The sequence below is a fragment of the Macaca nemestrina genome, chromosome 9 (assembly GCF_043159975.1).
Source record: "Macaca nemestrina isolate mMacNem1 chromosome 9, mMacNem.hap1, whole genome shotgun sequence".
Classification (NCBI taxonomy): Eukaryota; Metazoa; Chordata; class Mammalia; order Primates; family Cercopithecidae; genus Macaca; species Macaca nemestrina.
In genome coordinates, this window is record NC_092133.1 from 62,434,917 (window position 1) to 62,462,682 (window position 27,766).

Here is a 27,766-nt window from a genome sequence, read left to right on the forward strand (position 1 = left end):
AAAATACACTCCAGCACATTCCACAAACTCTATCCTTAGGATAGAGTCTTTTTTTCTTCCACAAACCAACAGCCAATACATACACTCAAAAAGTCTCATCAGGGCCATTCTATAATTGTCATCATCTTTAAAGAGTAATCTTGTCACCTTAACTAAGTGAAATGAAGAACTTTTAAAACAACCACATGGATCCAACTTTACAGAAGCTTCTACGAAGACAAATAGCATACAACTGACATGTACTGTACATTCATAATTACATTAAGTGGCCACAAAATACAATGCTTAGTACACATCCTTGGGACTCTTAAAACCATCTTAAATAAGAGATCAAGCCAATTTAATTCTTTGTGAAAATGTATCTCAAGGTAGTTTCTACTGTCCTTCATTTTTGTAGTATAAAATTTAACAAAGTAACATCACATGTTCTTGTCCTTAATTGCTTGGGGTCTAGTGATTACATTTTGAACAAATGTCAAATTTGGAAACCAAATCAACCACTTTATTTAATTGCAAAACACTATAACATTTTTTGTCGGGGGCAGGGTCTCACTTCGTCACACAGACTGGAGTGCAGTGGCAGAAACTGTAGCCTCGACCCCCCAGGGTCAAGCCATCCTCCTGCCTCAGCCCCACAAGCAGCTGGGAGTATAGGCATGCACCACCATGCCTGGCTAATTTTTCTGGTTTTTTTGTTGTTGGTGGTGGTTTTTTTGTTTTGTTTTTTTGTTTTTGTTTTTGTTTTTGTTTTTCACAGAGACAGGGATTTTACCATGTTGCCCAGGCTTGTCTCAAATTCCTGAGCTCAAGCATTCCCCCTGCCTCAGCCTTCCAAAGTGCTGGGATTATGGGTATAAGCCACTGCACCCAGACAGATTTTGTTTTAAAGGTCTGAATCTTCCTTATTTCATATAGCCTACATTCTTTTGGGGGAAGAAAGAAAATAGATAAATAAGTGAATAAATATGTAATATGTCAATGGTCATGACAAACACTATGCAAGTATAAACTTGAGTAAGAAGATAAAGAGTAGCTGAGGTGGGAGATGCTATTTTTAGATGTGGCTCTATATAGGATCTATGTAGGATGTTGGATAAGGCAAAGATGAAGCAGACCTGAAGAGGCCTCCTGTGCAGAGTCTTGGAAGAAAGCATCACAGTTAGAGAGGACAGTAGGTGGACAGATGCCAGAAGCATTGGCCTGTCTGAGGAACTGCGGGAATAGCCAGGAGGCCAATATGTCTGAATCTCAGGGAGCAGAGAAGAGCAGTAGTAGGATAAGTACTCTTTAATAAATTGACCAGAAAGTGATTCTTGGGATTTATGTGTTTACAACTGTTACATCAACAAAAAGAAGTCTGTGGAGTCTAAAGGCTCCCATGGTATAAAAACATGGAGCTGTTTTATTCTCCTACGGTAAAAGCAAATGTTCTTTAGGCATTCAGGTGCCTGAAGACCCTGAATCTCTTCCTGTGACTTCTCCTACCAGTATATGACCTCAAGCACCTCTATTCACTCAGAGAACTTTTGCTATCAGACTCCAGAATATTTTTCCCTTTGAAACTCCATTAGTTACTTTACAGATACTGGAGTTATAAAATTCCCAGTCTCCCTCCCTCTATTAGCTACATCAAAGTCTGTTTTCTAAAATTCATCATTTTATAAGTTGTATTTCCCATATTATTTTCACTAAAAGGCTGATTCAACTCTCCAAAAGTTGTTTTTGAAATGTAGATATGCAGAGAAACTTTACGTTTGAAGTAAGAGGTTAGCATGCCTTAAGAGTTTTTAGGAAAAAAACAAGCTTTTGTACCAAAATAATAAAACTTTAAATTGAATACTTAATACAAATCTAACTTATTTCATTGCTTATACAAGTTTATAATAATTAATATGACATTTAATAATTCACTTAACACAAAGCAAACCAAAAGCTCTTAAGGTTCTGCAAGTAACCGTCTTCCCCATATCACTCTTCTGTTCACAATGGTAGCCATTTCCCCTGAACACCTGAAGGTGTTTTCAAAGGGAGATGCTTGGCTCCTTAAATTCAGCTACTTTGAGTCAAAAGCTCTGAGCTGCACTTGTGTAGAGCTCTCCGAGTGGCGGACTAGACTGCATCAAAGTCCTGTTGGACCATGGACTCTCCTGCCAGTCCAGTGGTGTTGACCCTTTGGTGAAAGAGCACTTTCCAGAACGACATCAAGCTGAACATCTTTCTCTCAGCATGAGCAACTGAGATCACTAACTAGCACTGCTTTTATAGCTTAATACGTTTCCTGAATATCTTTTTCTTACTCTAGTCACCTCTGCTCCCTTAGTCAAAAGTTTCTTCAAATGGGATACACAAGAGGAGGGCCATTAAATGTGCTGAGAGCATAAGACTTCTTGCTGACCAGTGCCAGCAGGCGTTCCAAGGTTTCTCTACCTTACACTCTGTTTTCAGAAGAAACAGCAAGAGTCCTGTTACAGATTTCCTTCCACTAAGGTTTAATTTAAATTTGCATATAAAACTAAGGTTACTTTGTTATTGACCTTTTACGAAGTGTCCTTAGGAATCCCTCTGGTAGGTGGTTTCTTTACACACTGGTCCTGACACTAGAAAAGAGTCATATTACTTCCAGAAAGGACAAAGTGTTTTAACTGGCATTCCATGTGAAGACTCCTGTGAGGCTGAAGAGTAGAGTGACTTAGATGAGTTTAGGAAATCTGCCTAACAGTGAAAAATGAAAAGCTATGAATTCTTTGTACATTAAATAAATTGGAAATGGTGCCTGAATAAATTCTCCACAGTCAACAAAGTATCAGAAAAGCATGAGGGGAGAAGCGCACATTTGATAGCCATTAGGACTATGGAGAGAAAGTGTTCCCTGGGGTTAGAAAAACTGGCTTGACAGGGAACTATGATCATTAGTGCCAAGCACCGGGAACTGTCGCCCTGTGGGTGGAGATGATGCACCACAGGGCCTCAAGCAGTACCGTCAGGACCCAGAAACTAGTGAGCTTACCAATTTATCCTCCAAATTGGACACTTAAAAGTAAAAGGCGGTATAATCCAATACTGTCCTGTGCAAGCTAAGCCATATATATATATATTCATCCTGTCACTATACTTTAAACTCACTTAGCATATACTTATTTTATGTAAACTCATTTCTAATCCCAATAATCTTTAGACACAATTAATACTACACTGCCCCACCCCTCTTATCCACAGGGGTTATGTTTTAATATCTCCAGTGAATGCCAGAAACCTCGGATAGTACCGAATCTGATTGTCATCAATCCGAACACATTTCCATTTCTGTTTTCCACCCACAAATTTAACACCTTTTCCATCTTAACTAAGCACTTATCACACGCTGTGGCTGTGACTTTTGAGTCTGAAGAGTGACAGCAAAACTAATACTAGTTTCTTTTCCCTTCTTTACAACCCTACAGGTAGAAGAGTCATTCTTACTGTAGATCTTAGCAACCTTGGCATATGATTATTTTTCTTTCCTTATTAAGTCAAGAACTTTCACCTTTTGACTTAAAGGAAGCACTTTACAGCTTCTTTGGCATATCAGAATTGCCTGCATCACTATGTGCACTTTGGGGTCATCATTAAGTAAAATAAGGGTTACTTGAAAACAAGAACTGCAATACTATGTGACTAATGGGAGGGGAGCATAGACAACATGGATCTTTTGGACAAAGGGATGATTTACATCCCAGGCAGGACAGAATGGAACAGCATGAGATTTCATCACATCACTCAGAAGAGTGCACGATTTAAAACTTATAAATTGTTTAACTCTGGAATTTTTCATTTAATATTATCAGACTGTGGTTGACCACAGATAATTGAAACCGTGAAAATAAAAGCCATGAATAAGGGGAGGTCTACTGCTCTATAACATGAAACAAAAAAAGAAAGGAAAAAAAATGACATGAGAGAATACAGTTGATGAATTTCAACATTCTATAAATCTTAAAAATTGAATTTCAAAATGTACAATAATCAAAGGCGAGGCTCAAATTTAATTTTACGTGCTGAACAAATAATGCAAAAATATCAAAAGGAATGTAAAAACTTCCTTGCAGCCCTTGGAGAAGGGTGGTTTCTGGCAATTAAACAACTTTATCTGAAAAGCATCAGGGCATGAATATAAAATTTGGAAATTAAAATAAAAAAACAACAGTTTGATCTAGAAAAGAAAAGGTGAGAAAAAGAGTACCTGGGTGAATGGCAAGCCATCAGGGTGAAAAGAAGAGTAGAGGACAGTGAAGAGTACAGCCTGGGACCCTAGACTGTGAATAGAAAGGGTTAGCAGAAGTCATTCTAGGGGGTGTGTAACTCCAGGAACCTCGAAAGAAAGACAATTCTAATATTTAAATATTTGGGATGATTGGATGTATAAAGGAAAACTGATAAAAAGGTGAGTGGATTTTTGGAATAGCCAGGCAGGATATTTGTAAAGGCTAAACAAAAATCTCTAAGGCAAGGTTTAGTAAACTTTTCCTGTAAAGGGTCAGGTAGGAAATATTTTAAGCTTTGTGAGCCATTATAGTCTCCTCATAACTACTCAACCTTGCCATTGTAGCACAAAGAGTCCTAGATATAAACCAATGGCTGAGACATGTTTCAGTATGATTTTATGGACACTAAAATTAGAATTTTATACCATTTTCATAAGTCAAAATATCATATTCTACTTTTTAATTTTTTCAACCATTTAAAAATATGAAAACCATCCTTAGGATGCAGGTCATACAAAACATATGGTGGATCAAATGTGGCCCAAAGGCCAAAATTTGCCAACTCTTGATCTAAAATAGTAAGCAATGATTCACAAATATGAGAAATAAAAAATGAAAGAAAACCCCCATACATTAGAAATATTTGGCAAACAGTTAGAAAGTAGAAAGGTATTATTAATTTTATAATATTTGAGATATCAGCATTTCAATAGTCCATGTAAGTTTTTCTAATTAGCCCTAATTTGTAGTTTGGTATGACTATCTATTTAAAATTAGCATTTTCTGAGGTGTTGGCTATGGAGTTGATTATTTTTTAATGAACTTTATTAATATCTAATTTACATACAACTTTAAATGCAGTTTGATGAGTTTTGGTAAACGTATACTCCCATGTAACCACCTCAAATGATCAGTTTTCATAAAGGAGTCTGCTGAGAATTTGAGACAGTGATAAATCAATCTGTAAGTCAATCTGGGGATAACTGACATCTTAATATTGAGTTTCCAACTTCAGGAATATGATCAATCCCTTAAGATATTTAGGTGTTTTTAGTTTTTTTAATATTGTATCATAATTTTCAGAGTATAGATATTATATTTACATTGTTAAAATTATTACCATTTATATTATAATTTTGGATGCTGTGATATATTCTACTTTAAAAATAATATTTTCCAATTGTTACTTGCTACTACATTGAAATACATATTTTGAATTTCATTGTATCATTGTATTTCTCTATTGTCCATGTCTTATTTAATTTGCATTTTTTTTCCTTCTTTTTGGAGATGGAGTCTTGCTCTGTCACTGAAGCTGGAGCACAGTGGCGTGATCTCAGCTCACTGCAACCTCTGCCTCCCAGGTTCAAGCAATTTTCCTGCCTCAACCTCCTGAGTTACTAGGACTACAGGTGCGCACCACCATGCCTGGGTAATTTTTTGTATTTTATTAGATATGAGGTTTCACCATGTTGGCCGGGTTGTTCTCAAACTCCTGAGCTCAGGCAATCCACCCACCTTGGCTTCCCTAACAGGCGTGAGCCACTGCACTTGGCCCTAATTTGCATTTGAAGCAAGGACAGTCTCATTTTTTTCATCATCTCAGGAAACACTGTTTAGTCCTTTACTTTTACATATAGTGATACTTAAAAGTAGAAATTCAGTAGTATTCTTCCATTTTCCTCTGCAGGGAAGAAACTGATGACATCATGTAAAGTAAAAATATAAACAGTAACATGTAGAACTGAGACTTGAACTCAAGTCTTCTGATTTTACACAATATTGTTTCATTATTTGCCCATTTCCAAACTTAATTCCAGAGAATTGTAATTGGATGAGATAACATTCTACATTGGTTAGTGACTAACTGAAATTGTAAAAGTCTTTCCCTTTAGTAGTTTGAGTATGAAACTTCAAACAGACAGAAGCTCAGCCTGGAAGACACATAAAGAAAAGATGTCTATAAGGCCACGAAGAAAAAAATAAGTTATGGAAGAAAATGAAATAAATTTACAGAAGTTGTGACACTGCAAGTAATCTCAATTGAGAAAGTTATATTTAGTTCCAGTAAAAGCCATAAATCTATTCATTCCTGTAGGTGCAATAGAATCAGAACCAAAGATTGTCTGGTTATATAAGCTGATATTATATTTTGGACTGTGTCCCAATTCTAGAAGCCATGTAAATGATTCATGTAAAAACAGTTAATGTAAACTGGGCCATGTACATTTATCTTATTTGTCTTTGTTTCCTCAAAAATTAACCTTCATCAAGTCAGATATGCAAAATATGTTTCTATTCCCTGATACAGTTAGAAAACTAACACAGAAAATGCAAACTTGAGTTATGGACCTGAAAATCTACACACTTGGCTTTGGAAACTATCACTATATCTTTGAAGTGCTTTTGATAAGGCACATATGAAAATCCACAAACAAAACATATGAAATCTACATTCTGAATACCCATTATAGGAATAATTTTGCCTGAATCTTGTTTCTTTTTGTGAGGATACTTCACTGCGGGCCACTTGCACTACCCTCTCTCTCAATTCAATCATGTACTCTTTTAAAATGTCCTCCATTTGTGGTTAAATGTCTTTTACCAAAAAAAGATGAACATTGAAAGTTCAGTTCTCATTCATGTTTTAAGGGGTCTATAAAAATTATGTGCAGAATTATAATACTACCTTAAACTAATATAGGTTCAAAAGCATAATTTGCATTAAACAGTCTATGATTTAGATACCTGATGTTAATAAGCATAAGTATCCTCTTATATAAACATTGCTTTATAAATGAAGAGATTTCTTTTTTTTTTTTTTGAGATTTATTGATTTAGGGTTTTGCCCTTTATGTTGTTCTACAAGCATGCTTATGCAGTTGATGTTCATCAAGATATACAAAAATATTAGTAGTTTCAGTAGGTCTAGTAAGTACTAACTCTATGTGGTAATAATAGTAGTAGTAGCTATCTTCTTGTTATAGCCTACTATTTATTAAGCATTTCATTTCTATTAACTCATGTCGGCATAATTATCTTTAGAAGTAGGTTTAATACCATGTCTATCTTACAAAGGAGGAAATTGATGCTAAGTAAGATTTGTTTGTTGCTTTAGTTTTAACCATTATATTATGAACGCTTAATAGTTGTACAATTTACACATATATATTAAATACCAAACAGATCAAAATATGTAATACTGCTTATTCTATGAGTTTGCTAGGTATGATAGTTTATAACCTCACTTGTCTACACACTGAATCCAATGGAAATAGCAATAGTAAATGTCACAGTATTTATCTTAGAGTTTTAAACAACTGTTAGTGTAAGTATTGATCAAAACAAATAGTAAAGACATAATCATATTTTTATAAAACCCTATAAAATTCCAAGTTCTGATCTTGAGTTAGTATTTTATTGTTTCAAAGGCACTGAAGAGTATTCATAAAAATTCAGACATAAAATGGGATTATAATACACTCACAAATATCCTCAATACCATGGCTTATCCCTCCCTGAGCTTGTTTAATTATACATTTATTGCTATAATGTTGACACTTTTTAGATACCTTGAAGAAAGGATCAAATACTTTGCAGTTCTAAGGCCAGAATATTGGCCAGCATTAAATTCGACCTAGTTAAAAGAAGATTATACCGGATCAAGTTTATTCTCTTCTGTGAAAAAGGCATAGTCTTTAAGGAAAAAAAAAGGGATATATTTTCATTTACTTGCACCTAAGTGAGAATTTATTTTTATCCTATAACCCAGTTAGCTGTTAAGTTCATAAGTTTATGGATCATTTTCCAAGGAATCCCTGTAGAAGTTGTATAGAGGTTCCCCTAGAGGCTGCTTAGGGAATTGGGGGTTTAGAGATAGAGATCATGAGCCTCTGGGTGCTCCTCCCTGGTTTCAAGTACAGCAGCTCTGATTTTATTTGCTTTATCTTTTTGACCATAAAGTGTACTTAAAGAAATAATGTATCTGCCTTAAAACTCAGAAAACACTCTTTCAAACCATATACTTAGAGACATGTTCTCAGTTGCATGGAACATCAGATTCTAAAGGCTCTTAAAGCTAATGCTCTTAACTGAATCTCTCTAGCAGGGATTACCATCAGATAAAGGGCCAATATAATTTAACAATTTTATTAGTTATTTAGTTGAAGAAACTAAGACTCTACAGTTCATGTTTCTAATTGATGTTAACTTGATATGTTTAAGAACCAAACCAGAAAACAATCTGATAAATCATATGAAGAATCATACACAGTTTAACAGGATTAGGACTTAAGAACAAGAACAGAACAAATCAAAGTAAAGAATGCATACATAGGCAAAAAGATTAAAAAAAGGAAAAGGAAGTCAACCTCTATTCAATAAATATAATGTTTAAAAGGAAAAAAATGTAGGCTAATAGCAGTTGGCTATATTTACTTGACACTGGATGGACACTAATTAGAATGTATTTTTGATAGTCTCATTTGAGAAGTTTGTTGAAAATTAAATAAGGACTAGTGAAGGAAACAAAATACTAAATTATTCCTATGAGAAAAAGTTAACAGAAATGGAAGTATTTATCTTGAAAAAGAGATGACTATGGGAGAAAATTACTGCTCTCAAAGGCTATTAATAATTACAATAAATTGTTCTCCTACCCTACAGAGTACCACTATATATGAGGAATATGTAAAAAAAAATGGCAAGATAATTTGATTTGCTTTAAGTAAGCTATCTTGATAATGAGGAAATTTAAAAATACTGGACCATCTAACTGGGAGAAGCTGTAAGATTTTTTTTCCATCCCTATATAACTTCAGTAAGAAAAAAAAATGCATTCCCTCCCCTGGTTCTGCTATGCTATCTCACTGGTTTATATTGTCAAATATCCGCTCAGGGATAGCGAAAATGGAGAGGTTTCACTCCGGCAAGACTATATCCTGAAGTTCATGTGCCTTCTTTACACTTTTAATGTCTCTTCACTGGATTCACCTAGCTCCCAGCTTTGGGTTATTACTAGTCCACTAATCCACAGAGGTAAGGCATACAAATTTTACAGCAAGAATATTAATAAAGGTTCTTGCTGCTCAGACATAGTCATTGGTACAGGGCCAAATTTTCTAATCACTTAGAAATACTTGTAGGCTGCTCACAAGTATTTATCCTGAGGTTTCTCTTTGATATGGTAATTGGTTTACTTTCAGGTTTTCCCAAGTCTCAATGTACTAGATTCTCTGTCTTGACACTTTTAGACTTTCTCTTACAAGCTCTTCCACAGCATACTTCTGCCCTGCCAGACTCCCTAATATTTGTTGGCCCTTTTCTTTACAAAGTCCACAAATGACTTATGAACTCTTCAGTACAGCCTGTGATGTTCACGCCTATCAGATATTAATACTATTGATGCTCCACTCATATATTCTCAGCACTTCTATTTCCATCTTACAATCTTACTAACAGTTAAGTCCAGAGGCTTAAAAATTGAATTCTATTCATACTTAAAAATTATATTCACCAGTCCCACTGAATCTTCCTACAGCAAACACCTGATACCCTGCCTGAGAATTCTTTGGCCACAAAAGTTTGATTGGTCCTGAACATGAGGCTCAGGTGACACCTCTGAGGGTAGCTTTTCACCCAGGATGAATAGGTGGCTAAATCTTCAGTTCGTTCACGTCAGGTAAGAGAATTCTGGAGTACTACCCAGAGCTCACCAGCAGGATCAAGCCCCAGGGCCCAGTTGCCTGCAGTGACTCACAGTTTCATCTTCTTGGTTTTCTTCCCCTCTTTGCCTCACTTTGTCTCATTTTCTCCTAAATAGATTACTGTTAACACAAATCCTTACTTCAGAGTCTGTCTTCAGGTGAATCCACTTAAGGTATCTCCATATCTTTACATAGGCATTTTCCAAAGAATGTGCATTTTTTGGTAACATTTAAAAGAACACTTTACATTAATACTTGAGGGAAAACAATCCCAGTTTCTGTACATACAGTGTGCCCGCAACAAATGGTGCTCTCATGCCTGGAAAGGTGGAATATGTGTCCCCAAACAGACAACTCCCAGACTGGGACCATTGAAGTGTTTGTTGTTGCTGGCAACTCCAAGTGAGATTTCTTGCAGAACACTCTGTGATTTTATGATCTAGGATGAGAGGGTTTGGCCATAAAATACCTTGTTTTAACACATTTTACTATCAATTCCACTACAGAGATAAGAAAGATTCTTTCCTTTTTGTTCAAGAAAAATAAAAAGCAAATTACTTCATGTATTTTTCTTTGCCTTCTGATCATGCTAAGAGACACCTCAACAAATCCTGCACCCAACAAATCCTATCTTTTCTGCACACGCAGCAGTAAAATGCACTCATTTGCGTAAGTTATAACCACATACATAAGTAAAAGTGTTGTTTGTGACAGTAGATCTGACTTTGGGGATACATATGAACTTCTAAAGTTTTAATAGATCTCAGCATTGACACTACAGCATAGAAATAAAGCATTTCTTGCAGTCATCCCAGGCATTCCAGATGGTGAAGAGCATTGCAATAATTCAATGGAAGGAAAAGCAAACTTACCCGAATCATCATGACTGAACATCTGATATCATGAATTGTATCATAGATCTTCTTTGAGATGTCCACAAATTGATTATCATCCAACACATTCAATGAGTTTTTGCTTAAGGCTTCCAAGGCAACATTCACTTGTGTTACAAATTCAGGAATTACTGTTAAAATAAAGAATAAAGAGAAGATTGTCCTCTTTGTATTTTCGGATTTCTACAGTACTTTCCAGGAAATATAGAATTTGGTTTTAAACAAATATTTGATTAATAGATCTTTATTTGTATTTTTTAAATATAGAGATACACAAATTTTAGCAGGATTATCTTGAATCTCTGAAAAGTAAAAGGAATCAAAGACAATTAAAGGCTTTTTTTTTTTTTTTTTTTGTAAACTCCAGGCTTCTGGAGAGAAAGGCATTTTTATAGAAATGTTTTAAAAGATTATCTTTCTCCTTTATGTCATTTTTGTTTTTATAAAACCTTGGGACCATACAATCATTTCTCATCCTATTCAATATAAACCACAAAAAATTACAGAAAGGAATTGGTGCGTAAAACAGTTGGAATTGTAAACACAAAGATATTTAAAGAAAGAAAGCAATTGAGTTGCTAAACAGAAGAAAATTTAGTTAAAAGCAGTAATTATATCTTATAGAAATAATAAAAATATTGTAAACTTCCTTTTAGTAAGATGTTTTCTCTATAATAAAAAAAATTAGTGAAAAGGAATTGACATTCTCATATGCAAACTATCTTTAAAATAACGAAACACTGACTGACTATAGGGATGCTTCTATCAGTAAGCCAATCCATGGATTACCTTTTTAATTAAGGCTTCAAAATAGTTTCAAATAAAAACATTTCTTCAATTTTACTTTTAAAGTTAATGATATTAACAGTTATTATCTCTTCACCAGGCTCAGGGTACTTTTCTAAGTGTTCAATGTGATTTAAATCTTAACCCCAGAATTAACCAAGTATTAATAGTTTAACAATGAGGACACAGAGAAATCAAGACTCTTCCACAGATTCATTCTGTTAATGTGTAAAAAAAGAGATGTGAACTCAGAGTCCCAAAATGCAGCCTCTACATTCAAACTAATCTGCCGTATCATAGTGAGGAAGCCTCCAGCCCATATGAAGATGTTGGATAAAAAGATTAATTTTTAGAGGAAATAATTCTAAACCTGGAAGATAGAAATATTTTGACTGGTATAAAAATATCAATAAATGTTATTTTTCTACATTTAAGTCATATCTGCATGTATGGCATACTATCTCTGGCAATTCTACCTGCTATGTTATTGATATGAGGAAATTTTGATGATATACATGGGCACTCGTTTTATATGGTCCTTTCTTTCCTCTGACTGCTAAAATGTATCACCTATATCCTACTTCTGAGCCACCATACCTGCTGACATTATCCACTGTGCTCCTATTCTCTGTCCATTCTCTAGGCACACTGTCCAATAAAAGGTGGCTACTAGCTGCATATAGCTATTAAAAATTAAATTCATTAGCCTTAAATTTTAAATTCAATTCCTTAGTCATAGTCATCCCATTTCAACTGCTTGACACATACATGTGACTAATGATTACCATTTTGAAGAGTGGAGATATGGTTATCATAAGGGTAACTTTTGAGATAACAGAAACTTATTTTTTTATTAGACTTTAAGTTCTAGGGTACATGTGCACAATGTGCAGGTTTGTTACATATGTATACATGTGCCATGTTGGTGTGCTGCACCCATTAACTCGTCATTTACATTAGGTACCTCTCCTAATGCTATCCCTCCCCCTTCTCCCCACCTCATGGCAGGCCCCGGTGTGTGATGTTCCCCTTCCTGTGCCCAAGTGTTCTCATTGTTCAGTTCCCACCTATGAGTGAGAACATGCGGTGTTTGGTTTTTTGTCCTTGTGATAGTCTGCTGAGAATGATGGTTTCCAGCTTCATCCATGTCCCTACAAAGGACATTAACTCATCCTTTTTTATGGCTGCATAGTATTCCATGGTGTATATGTGCTACATTTTCTTAATCCAGTCTATAATCTATGGACATTTCGGTTGGTTCCAAGTCTTTGTTATTGTGAATAGTGCCACAATAAACATACATGTGTATGTATCTTTATAGCAGCATGATTTATAATCCTTTGGGTATATACCCAGTAATGGGATGGCTGGGTATTTCTAGTTCTAGATCCTTGGGGAATTGCCACACTGTCTTCCACAATGGTTCAACTAGTTAACAGTCCCACCAACAGTGTAAAAGTGTTCCTACTTCTCCACATCCTCTCCAGCGCCTGTTTTTTCCTGACTTTTTAATGATCACCATTCTAACTGGTGTGTGATGGTATCTCACTGTTGTTTAGATTTGCATTTCTCTGATGGTCAGTGATGATGAGCATTTTTTTCATGTGTCTCTTGGCTGCATAAATGAATTCTTTTGAGAAGTATCTGTTCATATCCTTTGCCCACTTTTTGATGGGGTTGTTTTTTTCTTGTAAATTTGTTTGAGTTCTTTGTAGATTCTGGATAGTAGCCCTTTGTCAGATGAGTAGAATGCAAAAATTTTCTCCCATTCTGTAGGTTGTTTGTTCACTCTGATGGTAGTTTCTTTTGCTGTTTAATTTTAATTAGATCCCATTTGTCAATTTTGGCTTTTATTGCCATTGCTTTTGGTGTTTTAGACATGAAGTCCTTCTCCATGACTATGTCCTGAATGGTATTGCCTAGGTTTTCTTCTAGGGTTTTTATGGGTTTAGGTCTAACATTTAAGTCTTTAATCCATCTTGAATTAATTTTTGTATAAGGTGTAAGGAAGGGATCCAGTTTCAGATTTCTACATATGGCTAGCCAATTTTCCCAGCACCATTTATTAAATAGGGAATCCTTTCCCCATTTCTTGTTTTTGTTAGGTTTTTTCAAAGATCATATGGTTGTAGATGTGTGGTATTATTTCTGAGGGCTCTGTTCTGTTCCATTGGTCTATATCTCTGTTTTGGTACCAGTACCATGCTGTTTTGGTTACTGTAGTCTTTTAGTATAGTTTGAAGTCAGGTAGCATGATGCCTCCAGCTTTGGTCTTTTTGCTTAGGATTGTCTTGGAATGAGGGCTCTTTTTTGGTTCCACATGAATGTTAAAGTAGTTTTTTCTGATTCTGTGAAGAAAGTCATTGGTAGCTTGATGGGGATGGCATTGAATCTATAAATTACCTTGGGCAGTATGATCATTTTCACGATATTGATTCTTCCTATCCATGAGCATGGAATGTTCTTCCATTTGTTTGTGTCTTCTTTTATTTCATTGAGCAGTGCTTTGTAGCTGTCCTTGAAGAGGTCCTTCGTATCCCTTGTAAGTTGGATTCCTAAGTATTTTATTCTCTTTGAAGCAACTGTGAATGGGAGTTCACTCATGATTTGGCTCTCTGTCTGTTATTGGTGTATAAGAACGCTTGTGATTTTTGCACACTGATTTTGTATCCTGAGACTTTGCTGAAGTTGCTTATCAGCTTAAGGAGATTTTGGGCTGAGACGATGGGGTTTTCTAAATATACAATCATGTCATCTGCAAACAGGGACAATTTGACTTCTTCTTTTCCTAACGGAATACCCTTTATTTCTTTCTCTTGCCTGATTGCCCTAGCCAGAACTTCCAACACTATGTTGAATAGGAGTGGTGAGAGACGGCATCCCTGTCTTGTGCCAGTTTTCAAAGGGAATGCTTCCAGTTTTTGCCCCTTCAGTATGATATTGGATGTGGGTTTGTCATAAATAGCTCTTATTATTTTGATATATATCCCATCAATGCCTAATTTATTGAGAGTTTTTAGCATGAAGGGCTGTAGAATTTTGTCAAAGGCCTTTTCTGCATCTATTGAGATAATCATGTGGTTTTTGTCTTTGGTTCTGTTTATATGCTGGATTACATTTATTGATTTGTGTATGTTGAACCAGTCTTGCATCCCACGGATGACGCCCACTTGATCGTGGTGGATAAGCTTTTTGATGTGCTGCTGGATTCAGTTTTCCAGTATTTTACTGAGGATTTTTGCATCAATGTTCATCAGGGATATTGGTCTAAAATTCTCTTTTTTTGTTGTGTCTCTGCCAGGCTTTGGTATCAAGATGATGCTGGCCTCATAAAATGAATTAGGTAGGATACCTTCTTTTTCTATTGATCAGAATAGTTTCAGAAGGAATGGTACCAGATTATTCTTGTACCTCTGGTAGAATTCGGCAGTGAATCCATTTGGTCCTGGACGTTTTTTGGTTGGTATTATTTATTAATACCTTTAATTAATTATTAATTAATTATTAATTATTGCCTAAATTTCAGAGCCTGTTATTGCTCTATTCAGGGATTCAACTTCTTTTGGGAGGGTGTATATGTCCAGGAATTTATCCATTTCTTCCAGATTTTCTAATTTATTTGCGTAGAGGTGTTTTTGGTATTCTCTGATGGCAGTTTGTATTTCTGTGGGATTGGTGGTGATATCCCCTTTAACATTTTTTATTGAATCTTTTTGATTCTTCTCTCTTTTCTTCTTTATTAGCCTTGCTAGTGGTCTATCAATTTTGTTGATGTTTTCAAAAAACCAGCTCCTGGATTTATTGATTTTTTTGAAGGGTTTTTTGTGTCTCTATCTCCTTCAGTTCTGCTCTGATCTTAGTTATTTCTTGCCTTCTGCTAGCTTTTGAATGTGTTTGCTCTTGCTTCTCTAGTTCTTTTAATTGTGATGTTAGGGTGTCAATGTTAGATATTTCCTGCTTTCTCTTGTGGGCATTTAGTGATATAAATTTCCCTCTACACACTGCTTTAAATGGGTCTCAGAGATTCTGGTATGTTGTATCTTTGTTCTCATTGGTTTCAAAGAACATCTTTATTTCTGCCGTCATTTCATTATGTACCCAGCAATCATTCAGGAGCAGGTTGTTCGGTTTCCATGTAGTTGAGCGGTTTTGAGTGAGTTTCTTAATCCTGAATTCTAGTTTGATTGCACTGTGGTCTGAGAGACAGTTTGTTATAATTTCTGTTCTTTTCCATTTGCCAAGGAGTGCTTTACTTCCAACTATGTTGTCAGTTTTGGAATAAGTGTGACGTGGTGCTGAGAAGAATGTACAATCTGTTGTACTGGGGTGAAGAGTTCTCTAGATGCTTATTAGGTCCACTTGGTGCAGAGCTGAGTTCAATTCCTGGATATCCTTGTTAACTTTCTGTCTTGTTGATCTGTCTAATGTTGACAGTAGGGTGTTAAATTCTCCCATTATTATTGCATGGGAGTCTAAGTCTCTTTATAGGTCTCTAAGGACTTGCTTTATGAATCTGGGTGCTCCTGTATTGGGTGCATATATATTTAGGATAGTTAGCTCTTCTTGTTGAATTGATTCTTTTACCATTATCTAATGGCCTTCTTTGTCTCTTTTGATCTTTGTTGGTTTAAAGTCTGTTTTATTAGAGACTAGGATTGCAACCCCTGCCTTTTTTTGTTTTCCATTTGCTTGGTAGATCTTCCTCCATCCCTTTATTTTGAGCCTATGTGTGTCTCTGCACATGAGATGGGTCTCCTGAATACAGCAGTCTTATGGTTCTTAACTCTTTATCCAATGTGCCAGTCTGTGTCTTTTAATTGGAGCATTTAGCCCATTTACATTTAAGGTTAATATTGCTATGTGTGAATTTCATCCTGTCATTATGATGTTAGCTGGTTATTTTGCTCATTAGTTGATGCAGTTTCTTCCTAGCATTGGTGGTCTTTACAATTTGGCATGTTTTTGCAGTGGCTGGTAACATTTGTTCCTTTCCAGGTTTAGTGCTTCCTTCAGGAACTCTTGTAGGGCAGGCCTGGTGGTGACAAAATCTCCCAGCATTTACTTGTCTGTAAAGGATTTTATTTCTCCTTCACTTATGAAGCTTAGTTTGGCTGGATATGAAATTCTCAGTTGAAAATTCTTTTATTTAAGAATGTTGAATATTGGCCCCCACTCTCTTCTGGCTTGTAGAGTTTCTGCCAAGAGATCCTCTGTTAGTCTGATGGGCTTCCCTTTGTGGGTAACCTGACCTTTCTCTCTGTCTGCCCTTAACGTTTTTTCCTTCATTTCAACTTTGGTGAATCTGACAATTATGTGTCTTGTAGTTGCTCTTCTCGAGGAGTATCTTTGTGGCGTTCTCTGTGTTTCCTGAATTTGAATGTTGTCATGTCTTGCTAGGTTGGGGAAGTTCTCCTGGATAATATCCAGCAGTGTTTTCCAACTTGGTTCGATTCTCCCCGTTACTTTCAGGTACACCAATCAGACATAGATTTGATCTTTTCACATACTCCCATATTTCTTGGAGGCTTTGTTCATTTCTTTTTACTCTTTTTTTCTCTAAACTTCTCTTCTTGCTTCATTTCACTCATTTGATCTTCAATCACTGATACCCGCTCTTCCAGTTGATAGAATCAGCCACTGAAGCTTGCGCATTCATCACATAGTTCTCGTGCCATGGTTTTCAGCTCCATCAGGTCATTTAAGGACTTCTCTACACTGATTATTCTAGTTAGCCATTTGTCTAACCTTTTTTCAAGGTGTTTAGCTTCTTTGTGATGGGTTCGAACTTCTTCCTTTAGCTGGGAGAAGTTTTATTGTCTGAAGTCTTCTTCTCTCAGCTCATCAAAGTCATTCTCCATCCAGCTTTGTTCCATTGCTAGCGAGGAGCTGCGTTCCTTTGTAGTGGGAGAGGTGCTCTGATTTTTTAGAGTTTTCAGCTTTTCTGCTCTGTTTTTTCCCCATCTTTGTGATTTGGTCTTTGGTCTTTGGTGATGGTGACATACAGATGGGGTTTTGGTGTGGATGTCCCTTTTGTTTGTTAGTTTTCCTTCTAACAGTCAGGACCCTCAGCTGCAGGTCTGCTGGAGTTTGCTGCAGGTCCACTCCAGACCATGTTTGCCTGGGTATCAGCAGTGCAGGCTGCAGAACAGTGAATATTGCTGAACAGCAAATGTTGCTGCCTGATCATTCCTCTGGAAGCTTCATCTCAGAGGGGTACCCGGCCGTGTGAGGTGTCAGTCTGCCCCTACTGGGGGGTGCCTCCCAGTTAGGCTACTTGGGGGTCAGGGACCCACTTGAGGAGGCAGTTGTGATAACAGAAACTTCTATTAGGTCATACCACTTTACAATGAGAATCCCTCAAATCATGTTCTCCCTTTCAGTGGATGGGATAACAAAGCAAGTGGGAGAGCAAACTCATACCCCTTTGCCTAGGAGAAACAATCTCAAACCACAATTCTGTTTTATATGGGTGTGACTCTCAAAGTATATCTCTAATCTAGACCTTTTTCGTTAATTTCAGAACTGTATATCCAACTGACAATGGCAAAATCCTACCTGAATCTTTTATAACACCTCAAACATGTTCTATCTAAATCTAAACACATTTTTTTCTACCCAGGAAACCTAATTTTCCTTTGCTATATTCTATGTTGGTGCTAGGTCATTCATGAAAAAAACCCAGGTGTTTTATTTGACCTCCTATACTTCTTTATTCCTTACATCCAAATACCTACTAAATGCCATCTGCTCTACCATGTAAATATATCCCAAATCCATTGACAATTTTTAACCTCACTGTCTCTAGTCATCATCATCTACTATTTCAGTCTACAGCATAGTTCTTCCGATGCTTAAATTCTGCTCATCCTCATGTTCATTATAAGTATAATCTTATGGATGGAACCTGCTCTTAGCATTAAGTATTATAGTATCTCTCAAATGATGGACACTCAGTAAGTTGCTTTATGAACACATCATGTTAACACAGTGTTTACAAGTTTTCAATTGTTCCTTGAAGCTTTTCGTTCTTTCTATCCTAAATGCATAGCCTGACATGCAGCAAATAAATGATTTAATGAATTGAGTGATTAAATGAATTAATTAATTCATATGTAAAATCAAGCAAAGAGTAGGTACAATGAAACATGTCCAGCTTGCACTTAAATGTGATTTCAGTTTTGTTAACAACTGAAAAGCTCCAAAAATATATTTATGCAGGCTTATAAATACATTCAAATCTGTTTAACGAGTTAATCATTACTTTTTAGTGTTAAAAGAGGAGGGAATGTCTAAGAAAATGTGTCCAATTATTTAACATTTCCTTCAGGTTCTGGAGTAGACAGCAAACCACCCATCAAAAGTACAGCTCTAAAGAACAGGACAAAATGGCTTCCAGCCTCTGTGATATGCTCTATTCACTCGAAAGACACAGTTAAGAAAAAGGAGACGTGTCCTCAAACCTGTAGGGACCTGTCGGCTACATAATTTTATTCATAGTCATCCGCACTAAAAAATGTTTTTTCTCATATACCAAACAAGTGTGCAATACAGTAATAATTTAATTCTGTCTATTAATAGTTCCAATCTGCTATCATTGATACAGTTCCCACCATCTTCCTATGTAGATTTTGGCAAAAAAATAAAAAGTTAAAGTCTGTTTTTCACTGCCCTGTGTAGTAGTTGTGAGAAAGATTTAAGGAATCTTATGAAAAATACAACACAGCCTTTTCATTAGCACAAAATGATTTCATTTTAACTCCTCTAAGGGCCTTTTACTAATAAATTAATATTAGCTCCAATTAAAATCTTTCAGAAGCAAATGTTTAATTTCTGAAGTACAGATGGAAACTACTACTTTCTCACTCTAACAGCATAAATGAACTATTCAAAGTTGATATGTAATTCATTTCTCATTTCATTAGCTTAAGCATCAGCTGTGGGTGTACTTTACTTACACTATGGACATATGGTTGCTTAGCTTGAACTAGGAGTACATTTTTTTAACACTTTCAAGAAAATACAAAATGAGTATAATTAAATAGCCAGTTTATGATTATTTAGAAAGAATAACAAATTGATAAACCTGTCTTTACTCCATAATCTACCTAGGTTTTCAGAAAATGAGGTTTAGACATTAATATACAATCATGCTATACAATCATTGATCAAAGAGAAGGATACTTTAAACGAATCCATTCTAATCAGTTTAAATGCCAGGTAGGATAAGCTGTTCTGAACTTTGGAGTGTAGATTTATCAAACAAAGGCGGCCTTTTGGTCAATACTCGGGTGACTTCAAAGTATCTTGTCTATTTTACACAGCCAAATTCTGAACCAGTTCTGAACTCTTTTGCAGTCTGTACTTTCTCTGTCTACTTTATTCAGAATAGACAGAATAATAGCTACTATTCTCACTCATCTTGGCACTATGCTAAGCATTTTAGATGCATGTCTCATAATCCTCACAGAAGCCCTGTAAGGCAGGAACTATTACTATTCTGATTTACCGATGAGGAAACTGAGGTCACACAGTTAATACGTGATAGGCTGGTAATTGAGAATACAGAGCCTGCTCTCTGAACCCTAAATCTGCACTGCTTTCTTTTGATAAGTGAAGTCTGTGGGGCTTCTGAATTGCTGTGCTCCTGGGAGAATTCATGATAATTTTCTGACAATGCAGTTAACAGACCTACACAGCCAAATTCTCCTAGGCCTTCAGCTTCTCTCTGGTAGTAGCCCAAGAATATTTTATCCCTTCTTAATCCTTGCTAAATTTATTATGTGCATTTGAAAGTAGGTGAGGATATATTATTATGAAATTAAATAGATCAGAAAAGAATTCAGACTCATTACTGTAATGATCTAAAAATGATATCACCAAATTGTTTTCTACCATTAATAAAACCCAGATTAAAATATTCTAATTATACCATTATCTTTGAAAATTACTGGTGGTAAAGAAATTTGCCTTTGAAAGTTCACATAATTCTAAGTCATAATTTCTTTAGGTTATGTTAAGTAACTGGGAGAGAATTAATAATAGTAGAAAGTGGCATTAAGCATATAAATGACTTCTACAAATACAACCTTATACTTTTTTCATTTATTCAATAAATGCTGATTATTGTGGTTCATACATATTTAATATTTAGGGAGCCAATATTATGTATCAGGAATACATTTGGTACCTCGTAGATCATATATCATACAAATCGATGACTAGTGAGGATCTCACCATTTTTCAAATGATATGCCCCAAAGTACTGACCTACTCTGATCCTTTATCACACATCACATGGTTAACAAGAGCAGCACTTCTGACCTCTATGTTATACTCTATCTTTTAAGAATGTCTGAATTATCTCCAAAAAGTAAAAAATAAAATGCCAGAGAGAAAGGACTTTGATACAGCTTCGTGAAACTGATATATTATGTTTCCCCCTCTGGCAGAGTAGTTTTTCTACATATGAAACACTGATCATTTAACTAGCCTGAGTGTCCACCTTTGCGTCTCTCCAGTGACTTAGAAACTTATCTTCTTTCCCTGTAGCTTAATTTTAAAAATCTTCATATGTCTACATAATAGCTTAATATTAATAATAATATTTCCGATTTAAGTATATTAAAAGTATATCCAATGACTTTTTAATATGATGAAGATTAAGTTCTTTCATGCTTTTCCTCACATCATTTTTTAATTTGTTTACCTCACAGTAATCAGTTACATAAATGTGATACTTAAATATTCAAAGTTGGACCTGAACCAAATAATGTTCTATGATGACCTTTGTTCTTTTATGTACTACTTTATGTTAATAAAGTTAATACATTTTATTTTTTTTAATTGCTTGGTTTTCTTTGCATTTCTCAGTAAGAATCCTCAAATGTTTAATTTATCAGTACCATTTTCATTTATGTTATGTTAATTAACTGGGAGAGAATTAATAGTAGAAAGTGGCATTAAGCATATGAATAAGAAGTTTGTGCAACTGTTTTGGTTCATGCAAATAGAATCATACTGCATATACCTTTTTGTATCAAGTTTCACTAAACATTAAATTTATGTCTGCATAAGTTGTATATAGAATTATTCATTCTCATTGCTGTATAGCATGTCATAATACTAAAATGTATTTATCCAGTCTATGAGTAATGGGCATTTGCATAATTTTCAGTTTGGGACTATAATATATAGTGGTGCTATGAATATCCTAGTAGATGTTTTTTGGTGAATATATGTGTACATTTTTAGGGAATATATCTATCAATAGACTTGCTGGGCCATAGTATATCCATATATGTCACATTAGTAAACATCAACAATATCCTGAGTGGTTGGAAAAATTTTTACCCCTATCAACAATGCCTAAATATTCTATTTGCTCTATATCTTCCCTAGTATTTGGCATATACCATCTTTCACTTTTTAGCTTTCTGCAAAGTATATTCTCTTATTCCCTTTTAATATCTCTGCCAGGGTTCTGGGTTCTGCTAGTTAAGACTAGGGATTACTTTGATTTTTTAAAATCTTGCATCTTGAGTTTAGACTGTTAAATCTTCCTCTTTTAGAATCACTCACCATCCTGTTGCTCAAGATCAAATCTTAATTTCTTCACTTTCTACCATTCAGAGAAACACACAACAGGGAAAAAGTTAAAGAAAAATAGAGAGGCGAAAGGGCTCCAAGGTCTGTAGTGTTAGCAAAATGCCGCTCAGTATGTAATGGGTATCCTGAACCACAGGAACAGGGAAAGAAGTCTAGAGTAAAAAGGTGCAGAGGTTCAAAAGGTGCAGAGGTTTATAGTGTGGGATCACATCTAGTAGGAGAAATGTATCTTTCTTTGACCAGTGGTGTTGAACAAAAGGTGGTCCTTCACATATTGCTGGGGATTCCTTTGCTGAAAATAAATAGAATTGATCTTACCTCTACAAACTTCAACTCTCTTTGCGCAGTTGTCTATGATTATGTGTCAGAGTAGAACTGTCTTTCCAACCTTGTCTACCTGGTATCTTTCTTTCCATTCTTCAGATTCAGATTATTGCTTATTTGCTTTTATAAATTTATTTTTATTGATACATAATAGATGTACATATTTGGGGGATACATATAATATCTTCATGTAATTTGAAATCAGATTCAGTTTAAGTGTCAGTTTCTCTGTGAAACTTCCCTCAATCAGCACCACCACACTTGCCTCCAAGTGTATTAGGAAATCCTGTCTCTTGGACACACTAATGCCTGAAACATACATTTATTAAAGTGCCTATGTCTTAGCCAGGCATGGTGGCATGTCCCTGTAGTCCCTGCTACTTGGAAGGCTGAAGCAAGAGGATCACTTGAGCCAAGAAGTTCAAGACTTCATTGAGCTATGATCACACCACTGTAGTCCAGCCTGGGTAGCAGAATGAGAGCCCCTTGCCTCTGGAGGCCCTACCTTTTTGTAAAGGTCCTGTGTCTCTAACTTTACTGTATGTGTTTTCTTGTACTCAGTCACTTCTAAAATCCTGACAGAAAGCTCTGAAAGCATAAACTCTGTCAGGTCACTTTGTTTCCTCAGGAAAGTAGTAGGTAGTAGAGTAAGAATTCAAAATTAGTCACTCAGACTCAGAGCCTGTGCCCATAGCCACTATGTTCTACTGCTTGGATGTAAGAATAACCACCCTGATACATACCAAAAAAAACACTGCAGGACACTTAGGATAAAGAGAAGAGCTACATTTTTTTTTTCTTTTTTTTTTTTTTTTTTTTGAGACGGAGTCTCACTCTGTCACCCAGGCTGGAGTGCAATGGCGGGATCTCGGCTCACTGCACGCTCCGCCTCCCGGGTTCCCGCCATTCTCCTGCCTCTGCCTCCCGAGTAGCTGGGACTATAGGCGCCTGCCACCGCGCCCGGCTAATTTTTTGTATTTTTAGTACAGACGGGGTTTCACCGTGGTCTCGATCTCCTGACCTTGTGATCCGCCCGCCTCGGCCTCCCAAAGTGCTGGGATTACGGGCGTGAGCCACCGCGCCCGGCGAGAAGAGCTACATCTTTAAGAGAGAAAAGATTGTCAGTAAAATATTAAAATCAGATTGGCATTAGACGTTTCATGGGAAAGGCTAGATATCAAAGGAAAAAAGATAAAATAATGCCTCCAAATTCTAAGAAAAATCTATTCGAAACTTGAAACTCAATATCCAACCAATCCATCAGTTAAGTGAATGATGGCATTATTTCAGACATTCAAGTACACAGAATATTTAATTTCTACGAACTGTCTGTTAGGAAGATACTTGGCAGACATACTCTTAAAACAAGAGGTGAATCCAAAAGATCAAAACATGGGGCTAAGGAAATAGTGGAGTTGGAAAAGCAGTATAAGGAATAACCCAGAGCGTATTGAGACAATACATAAATATGTGACATTTTTGAGAGCCAGGGTTCTCACTATGTAAACACGGAGGTACTGCTAAGGAATGACAAACTGCTATGGTAAGACAAAGATGAACCCCATGGGACTGGACTGAACTGAAGATGTCGGCTTGAACTCATAATTTTATATGCAGATATAAACATAAATTGTATATAGAGATGTATATATGTATATTATTTTTGTGCAAGAATGAAGGAGAAATAAGAAAGCACATCTTAATTTGCCTATATTCACACACATTTTTAAAAATATTCACATTAAGGATATACAAAGGAATAAGAAAACTTGTTATGTACAAGGAATCTTAAGAGTAAGGTAGAAGGGTTATGAGAAGAGAGATTTGTCTCAGAGTAGTTTTTGTACATTTTTGACTTCTGTAAGTTTTTAAAGATTCTACAACAAAAAAAAAAATAAAATTCAATCAACAAGGGTAGGGAGTTGGGAAGAGGAAACCTAAAACCAAACGCAAATAGCAATAAATGAATGAATGAACATGTTTAAAATTTTTAAGGTGTGCATACCCGAGTTGCTCATACTTTACTATTTTCTAAAGCTGTGTTATTTAATACAGTGGCCACCAGATATACGCTGCTATCTAACCTTATATTAAAATACTATAAATGAATACAATTAAACATTTATTTCCTTAGTCACTCTAGCCTACCACATATGGCTACCACATTAGATAGTGTAGATATAGCTCAGTTCTGTCATCACAAAAAGTTCTATTGGACAGCACTATTTCAAATATTTGCAAATCAATTATTTGTGAAGTTCCTGTCCTCTGCAGGGCACTGATTTAAATTGGATGAGTGATATTGGTATCATCTTTGGTTCCATGTATATCTCACTACTATGAGTTAAAAATCTCTGAAGAAACCTTCTCTGGCACCTTGAAATGCCCTGGGCTATTGCAAAATTGTATTTCAGATTCTGTCTAATGAAACAATTCTTAGCTTTATTGGTCAACATGTATCTTCCTTGGTATAAATATAGATGACTACTTAAACAACAACAAAAGACATAGTTTTCCTTGTGGTTTGAGAAATTATAGATTATCTCTTTGCCATATTAATTCTGTTAATCCCTTAAGGTTTATGGGATTCTACATCTGATGAAATTGGACTAATTGCAATATATGTTAACAATGTCTGGAATTTCAGTTCCAATTTATTACTTTCATTCTAACAAAACTGTTAATTAATTTAAGAAGTTGTAATACTACAGTGAAAGATTATGGATTCAATCTCATTGATAGGTGTGATTTTATTTTCCCTACATTAGCTGTATTTCCCATGGAAGCATAAGACCTTCCTATATGCAAGGGATACAAGGTTAAGATTTTTTTAAAGAACAGGCCAGGAGTGGTGGCTCACGGCCTGTAATCCCAGCACTTTGGGAAACCAAGGTGGGCAGATCATCTGAGGTCAGGAGTTTGAGAACAGCCTGGCCAACATGGTGAAACCCCGTCTCCACTAAAAATACAAAAATTAGCTGGGCATGGTGGCTGGCACCTGTAATTCCAGCTACTTGGGAGGCTGAGGCAGAAGAATTACTTGAACCCAGGAGGCAGAGGTTGCAGTGAGTCAACATCAGGCCATTGCACTCCAGCCTGGGTGACAAGAGCAAGACTCCATCTCAAAATAAAACAAACAAAAAATAGTTTTAAAGAATAAATTTATTTTTTTTGTATTTGATATTCATTTGTTTTGAATCCTCCTACTATTACACCCAGTATCTTAACTTCAGGTAACCCAAATTAATATGGCTTAAACATATAAGTGTGTTTAACTCATGTAACAGATATTTCTCTAGAAATTTGAATAGAAATTGATTGTAAACTTTTTGACTGTGAGAGTTTGGTGAACTGAATTACTACTTTTAATAATATCTGTTGAATGAATGAAGAAAACTCTTGTTTTAAATGCAGTAGGGGAGCTTACTATTTAAGGCAACTGAAGTAACTTCTATCATAAATATTTACCTCCTAATTTCTTTTTCTTTTTAAAGTTGAATTTCTACATGTTGGTTTACAGACACTATTTTAAACAAGCCTATAAAAGAAAATGAAGTTTTATAACTATGCTAAATATGTTTAAAGTAGTTATAGAAATCCAAAAACTTTCTGAATCTACATAAACTATGATTATGAAAGGTCAGAAAGAAAATGAACTAAAGTTCTCTTCTGTAAAATGAAGAAGTTAGCTTAGTTCTTCTACTCTAGCATAGTTACTCTCTGATTCCATAAGTTTCTTCACAATCATATATGCATTGTATTTACTACCTCTGGCTATATTTGGTTACAAACAGAAATTCATTTGAAAAAAATAAATGGATGAATGAGAGGGTGGGTAGATGACTGGATGGCTAGATGGGTAGATAAAAGGAAAGAAGGATAGTTGTACGAAAAGATGGGTGGATAGATGCATAGATAATATGATGAGTGAATAAAGAGAACTAGAGATGTATTTTTATAACTCTCGTACATCTTCCCCCAAAAATGAACTAAATGCAGCTTTTAAAAAAGAGTTAAGTGTGAAATAAGCTTTAAAACAAGGCCAATAGGAGCCACATAATCAAAGTTAGGGAGCAGATGTATAATTACATTAAAAATCCTAGAGTTAAGGTACAGCAATTAATTATAAAATTGATTGTTTGAGGTCCAGGCAAAAATGAAGCAATGGGTTATATGGTTCATATTATCTACTAAAAGGAACCTAAGCACTTTGAAATTTTCAAATGAAAATGATAATTTATATTTTTATCAGTATATACTTGAAAAGACTTTTCCTTCTCAATGCTGTATGCTAAGAGGAATAAATGTATCATGTATGTATTTAGGTTATTGGTTATTAAAGAACAAAATGAACAATAGTCTTTAAAAATGATGTTAAGAAAATGCAGAAACATTCTGCATAAGACTATTTCTTTTTTACAATATCAGATTACCTTCTGCAGAGAGTTAAAGTACTAGAGTTTTGATTTGCACCTACCTGATATAACATACAGAAATAGGTCTTGATTTGAATTCTAGAGGGAAAGTTAATGCATAAATGAATAAATGATCTCAATATGGCTTTTGACAGAAGTGGGTCACAAATTATTTGAAATTGATGTCAACAGTGAGTTACTTCTTGAAGGATGGTCATTCAGGTTTATCAGGCAAAAGAACTTCCAACACTTGTTTTAGATACTAAGTGTTGATTATGTAAATTGATATTCTCTTGTGAAAATGAAAATGACTTGTATCAGCTGCATTTTATTCCTGAGACAGAAAGCCTCAGATCAGGATTACAAAATATGATAACCTATGTGACAGTGTCCACCATAATATCTGATTGTTCAGAGATAAGAGAAGACAAGCATTTGATCACTTATTAAGTACCAGTTATTTTGCTGGTGGTTTACACATGTGAAAGCAGTAATGTGTGGCAGTGATATGTCAAGTCTTGACATCAAACTTCCTGATTGGGTGTCTCTTCCTTGCTTGCATTTTATCATTGCATTTTATATGCATTGTGTTTTCTCTGAAGTTTTACAAGGCTGTAGTCCTGAGCAAACAGTAAATTCTTTGCTCAGTAAACTGTATTATAACACAATGGTTTTCAAACTTTACCATGCATCAGAATCACCAGAAAGGCCCATTGAAACAGAGATGGCTGGGCCCTACCCATGGAGTTCCTGGTTCAATAGGTCTAAAATGCTGCAAGAGAGTCTAAATTTTAACA

General features: G+C 35.5%; 1 protein-coding gene across 20 annotated transcripts in view; it reads right to left on the reverse strand.

The window, feature by feature from the left end:
* LOC105466141 (catenin alpha 3) overlaps positions 1–27,766 on the reverse strand; it is a 1,883,635-nt gene that overhangs the window by 363,367 nt on the left and 1,492,502 nt on the right. For all 20 annotated transcript variants that reach the window (XR_011607352.1, XR_011607354.1, XR_011607355.1 and 17 more), the window contains one exon: positions 10,819–10,970. Coding sequence is in view for 16 of the 20 variants with exons in the window: in XM_071068753.1 (XP_070924854.1) it covers positions 10,819–10,970 (152 nt within the window). In the remaining 4 variants the exon portion in view is untranslated. The remainder of the gene's footprint in view (positions 1–10,818; positions 10,971–27,766) is intronic.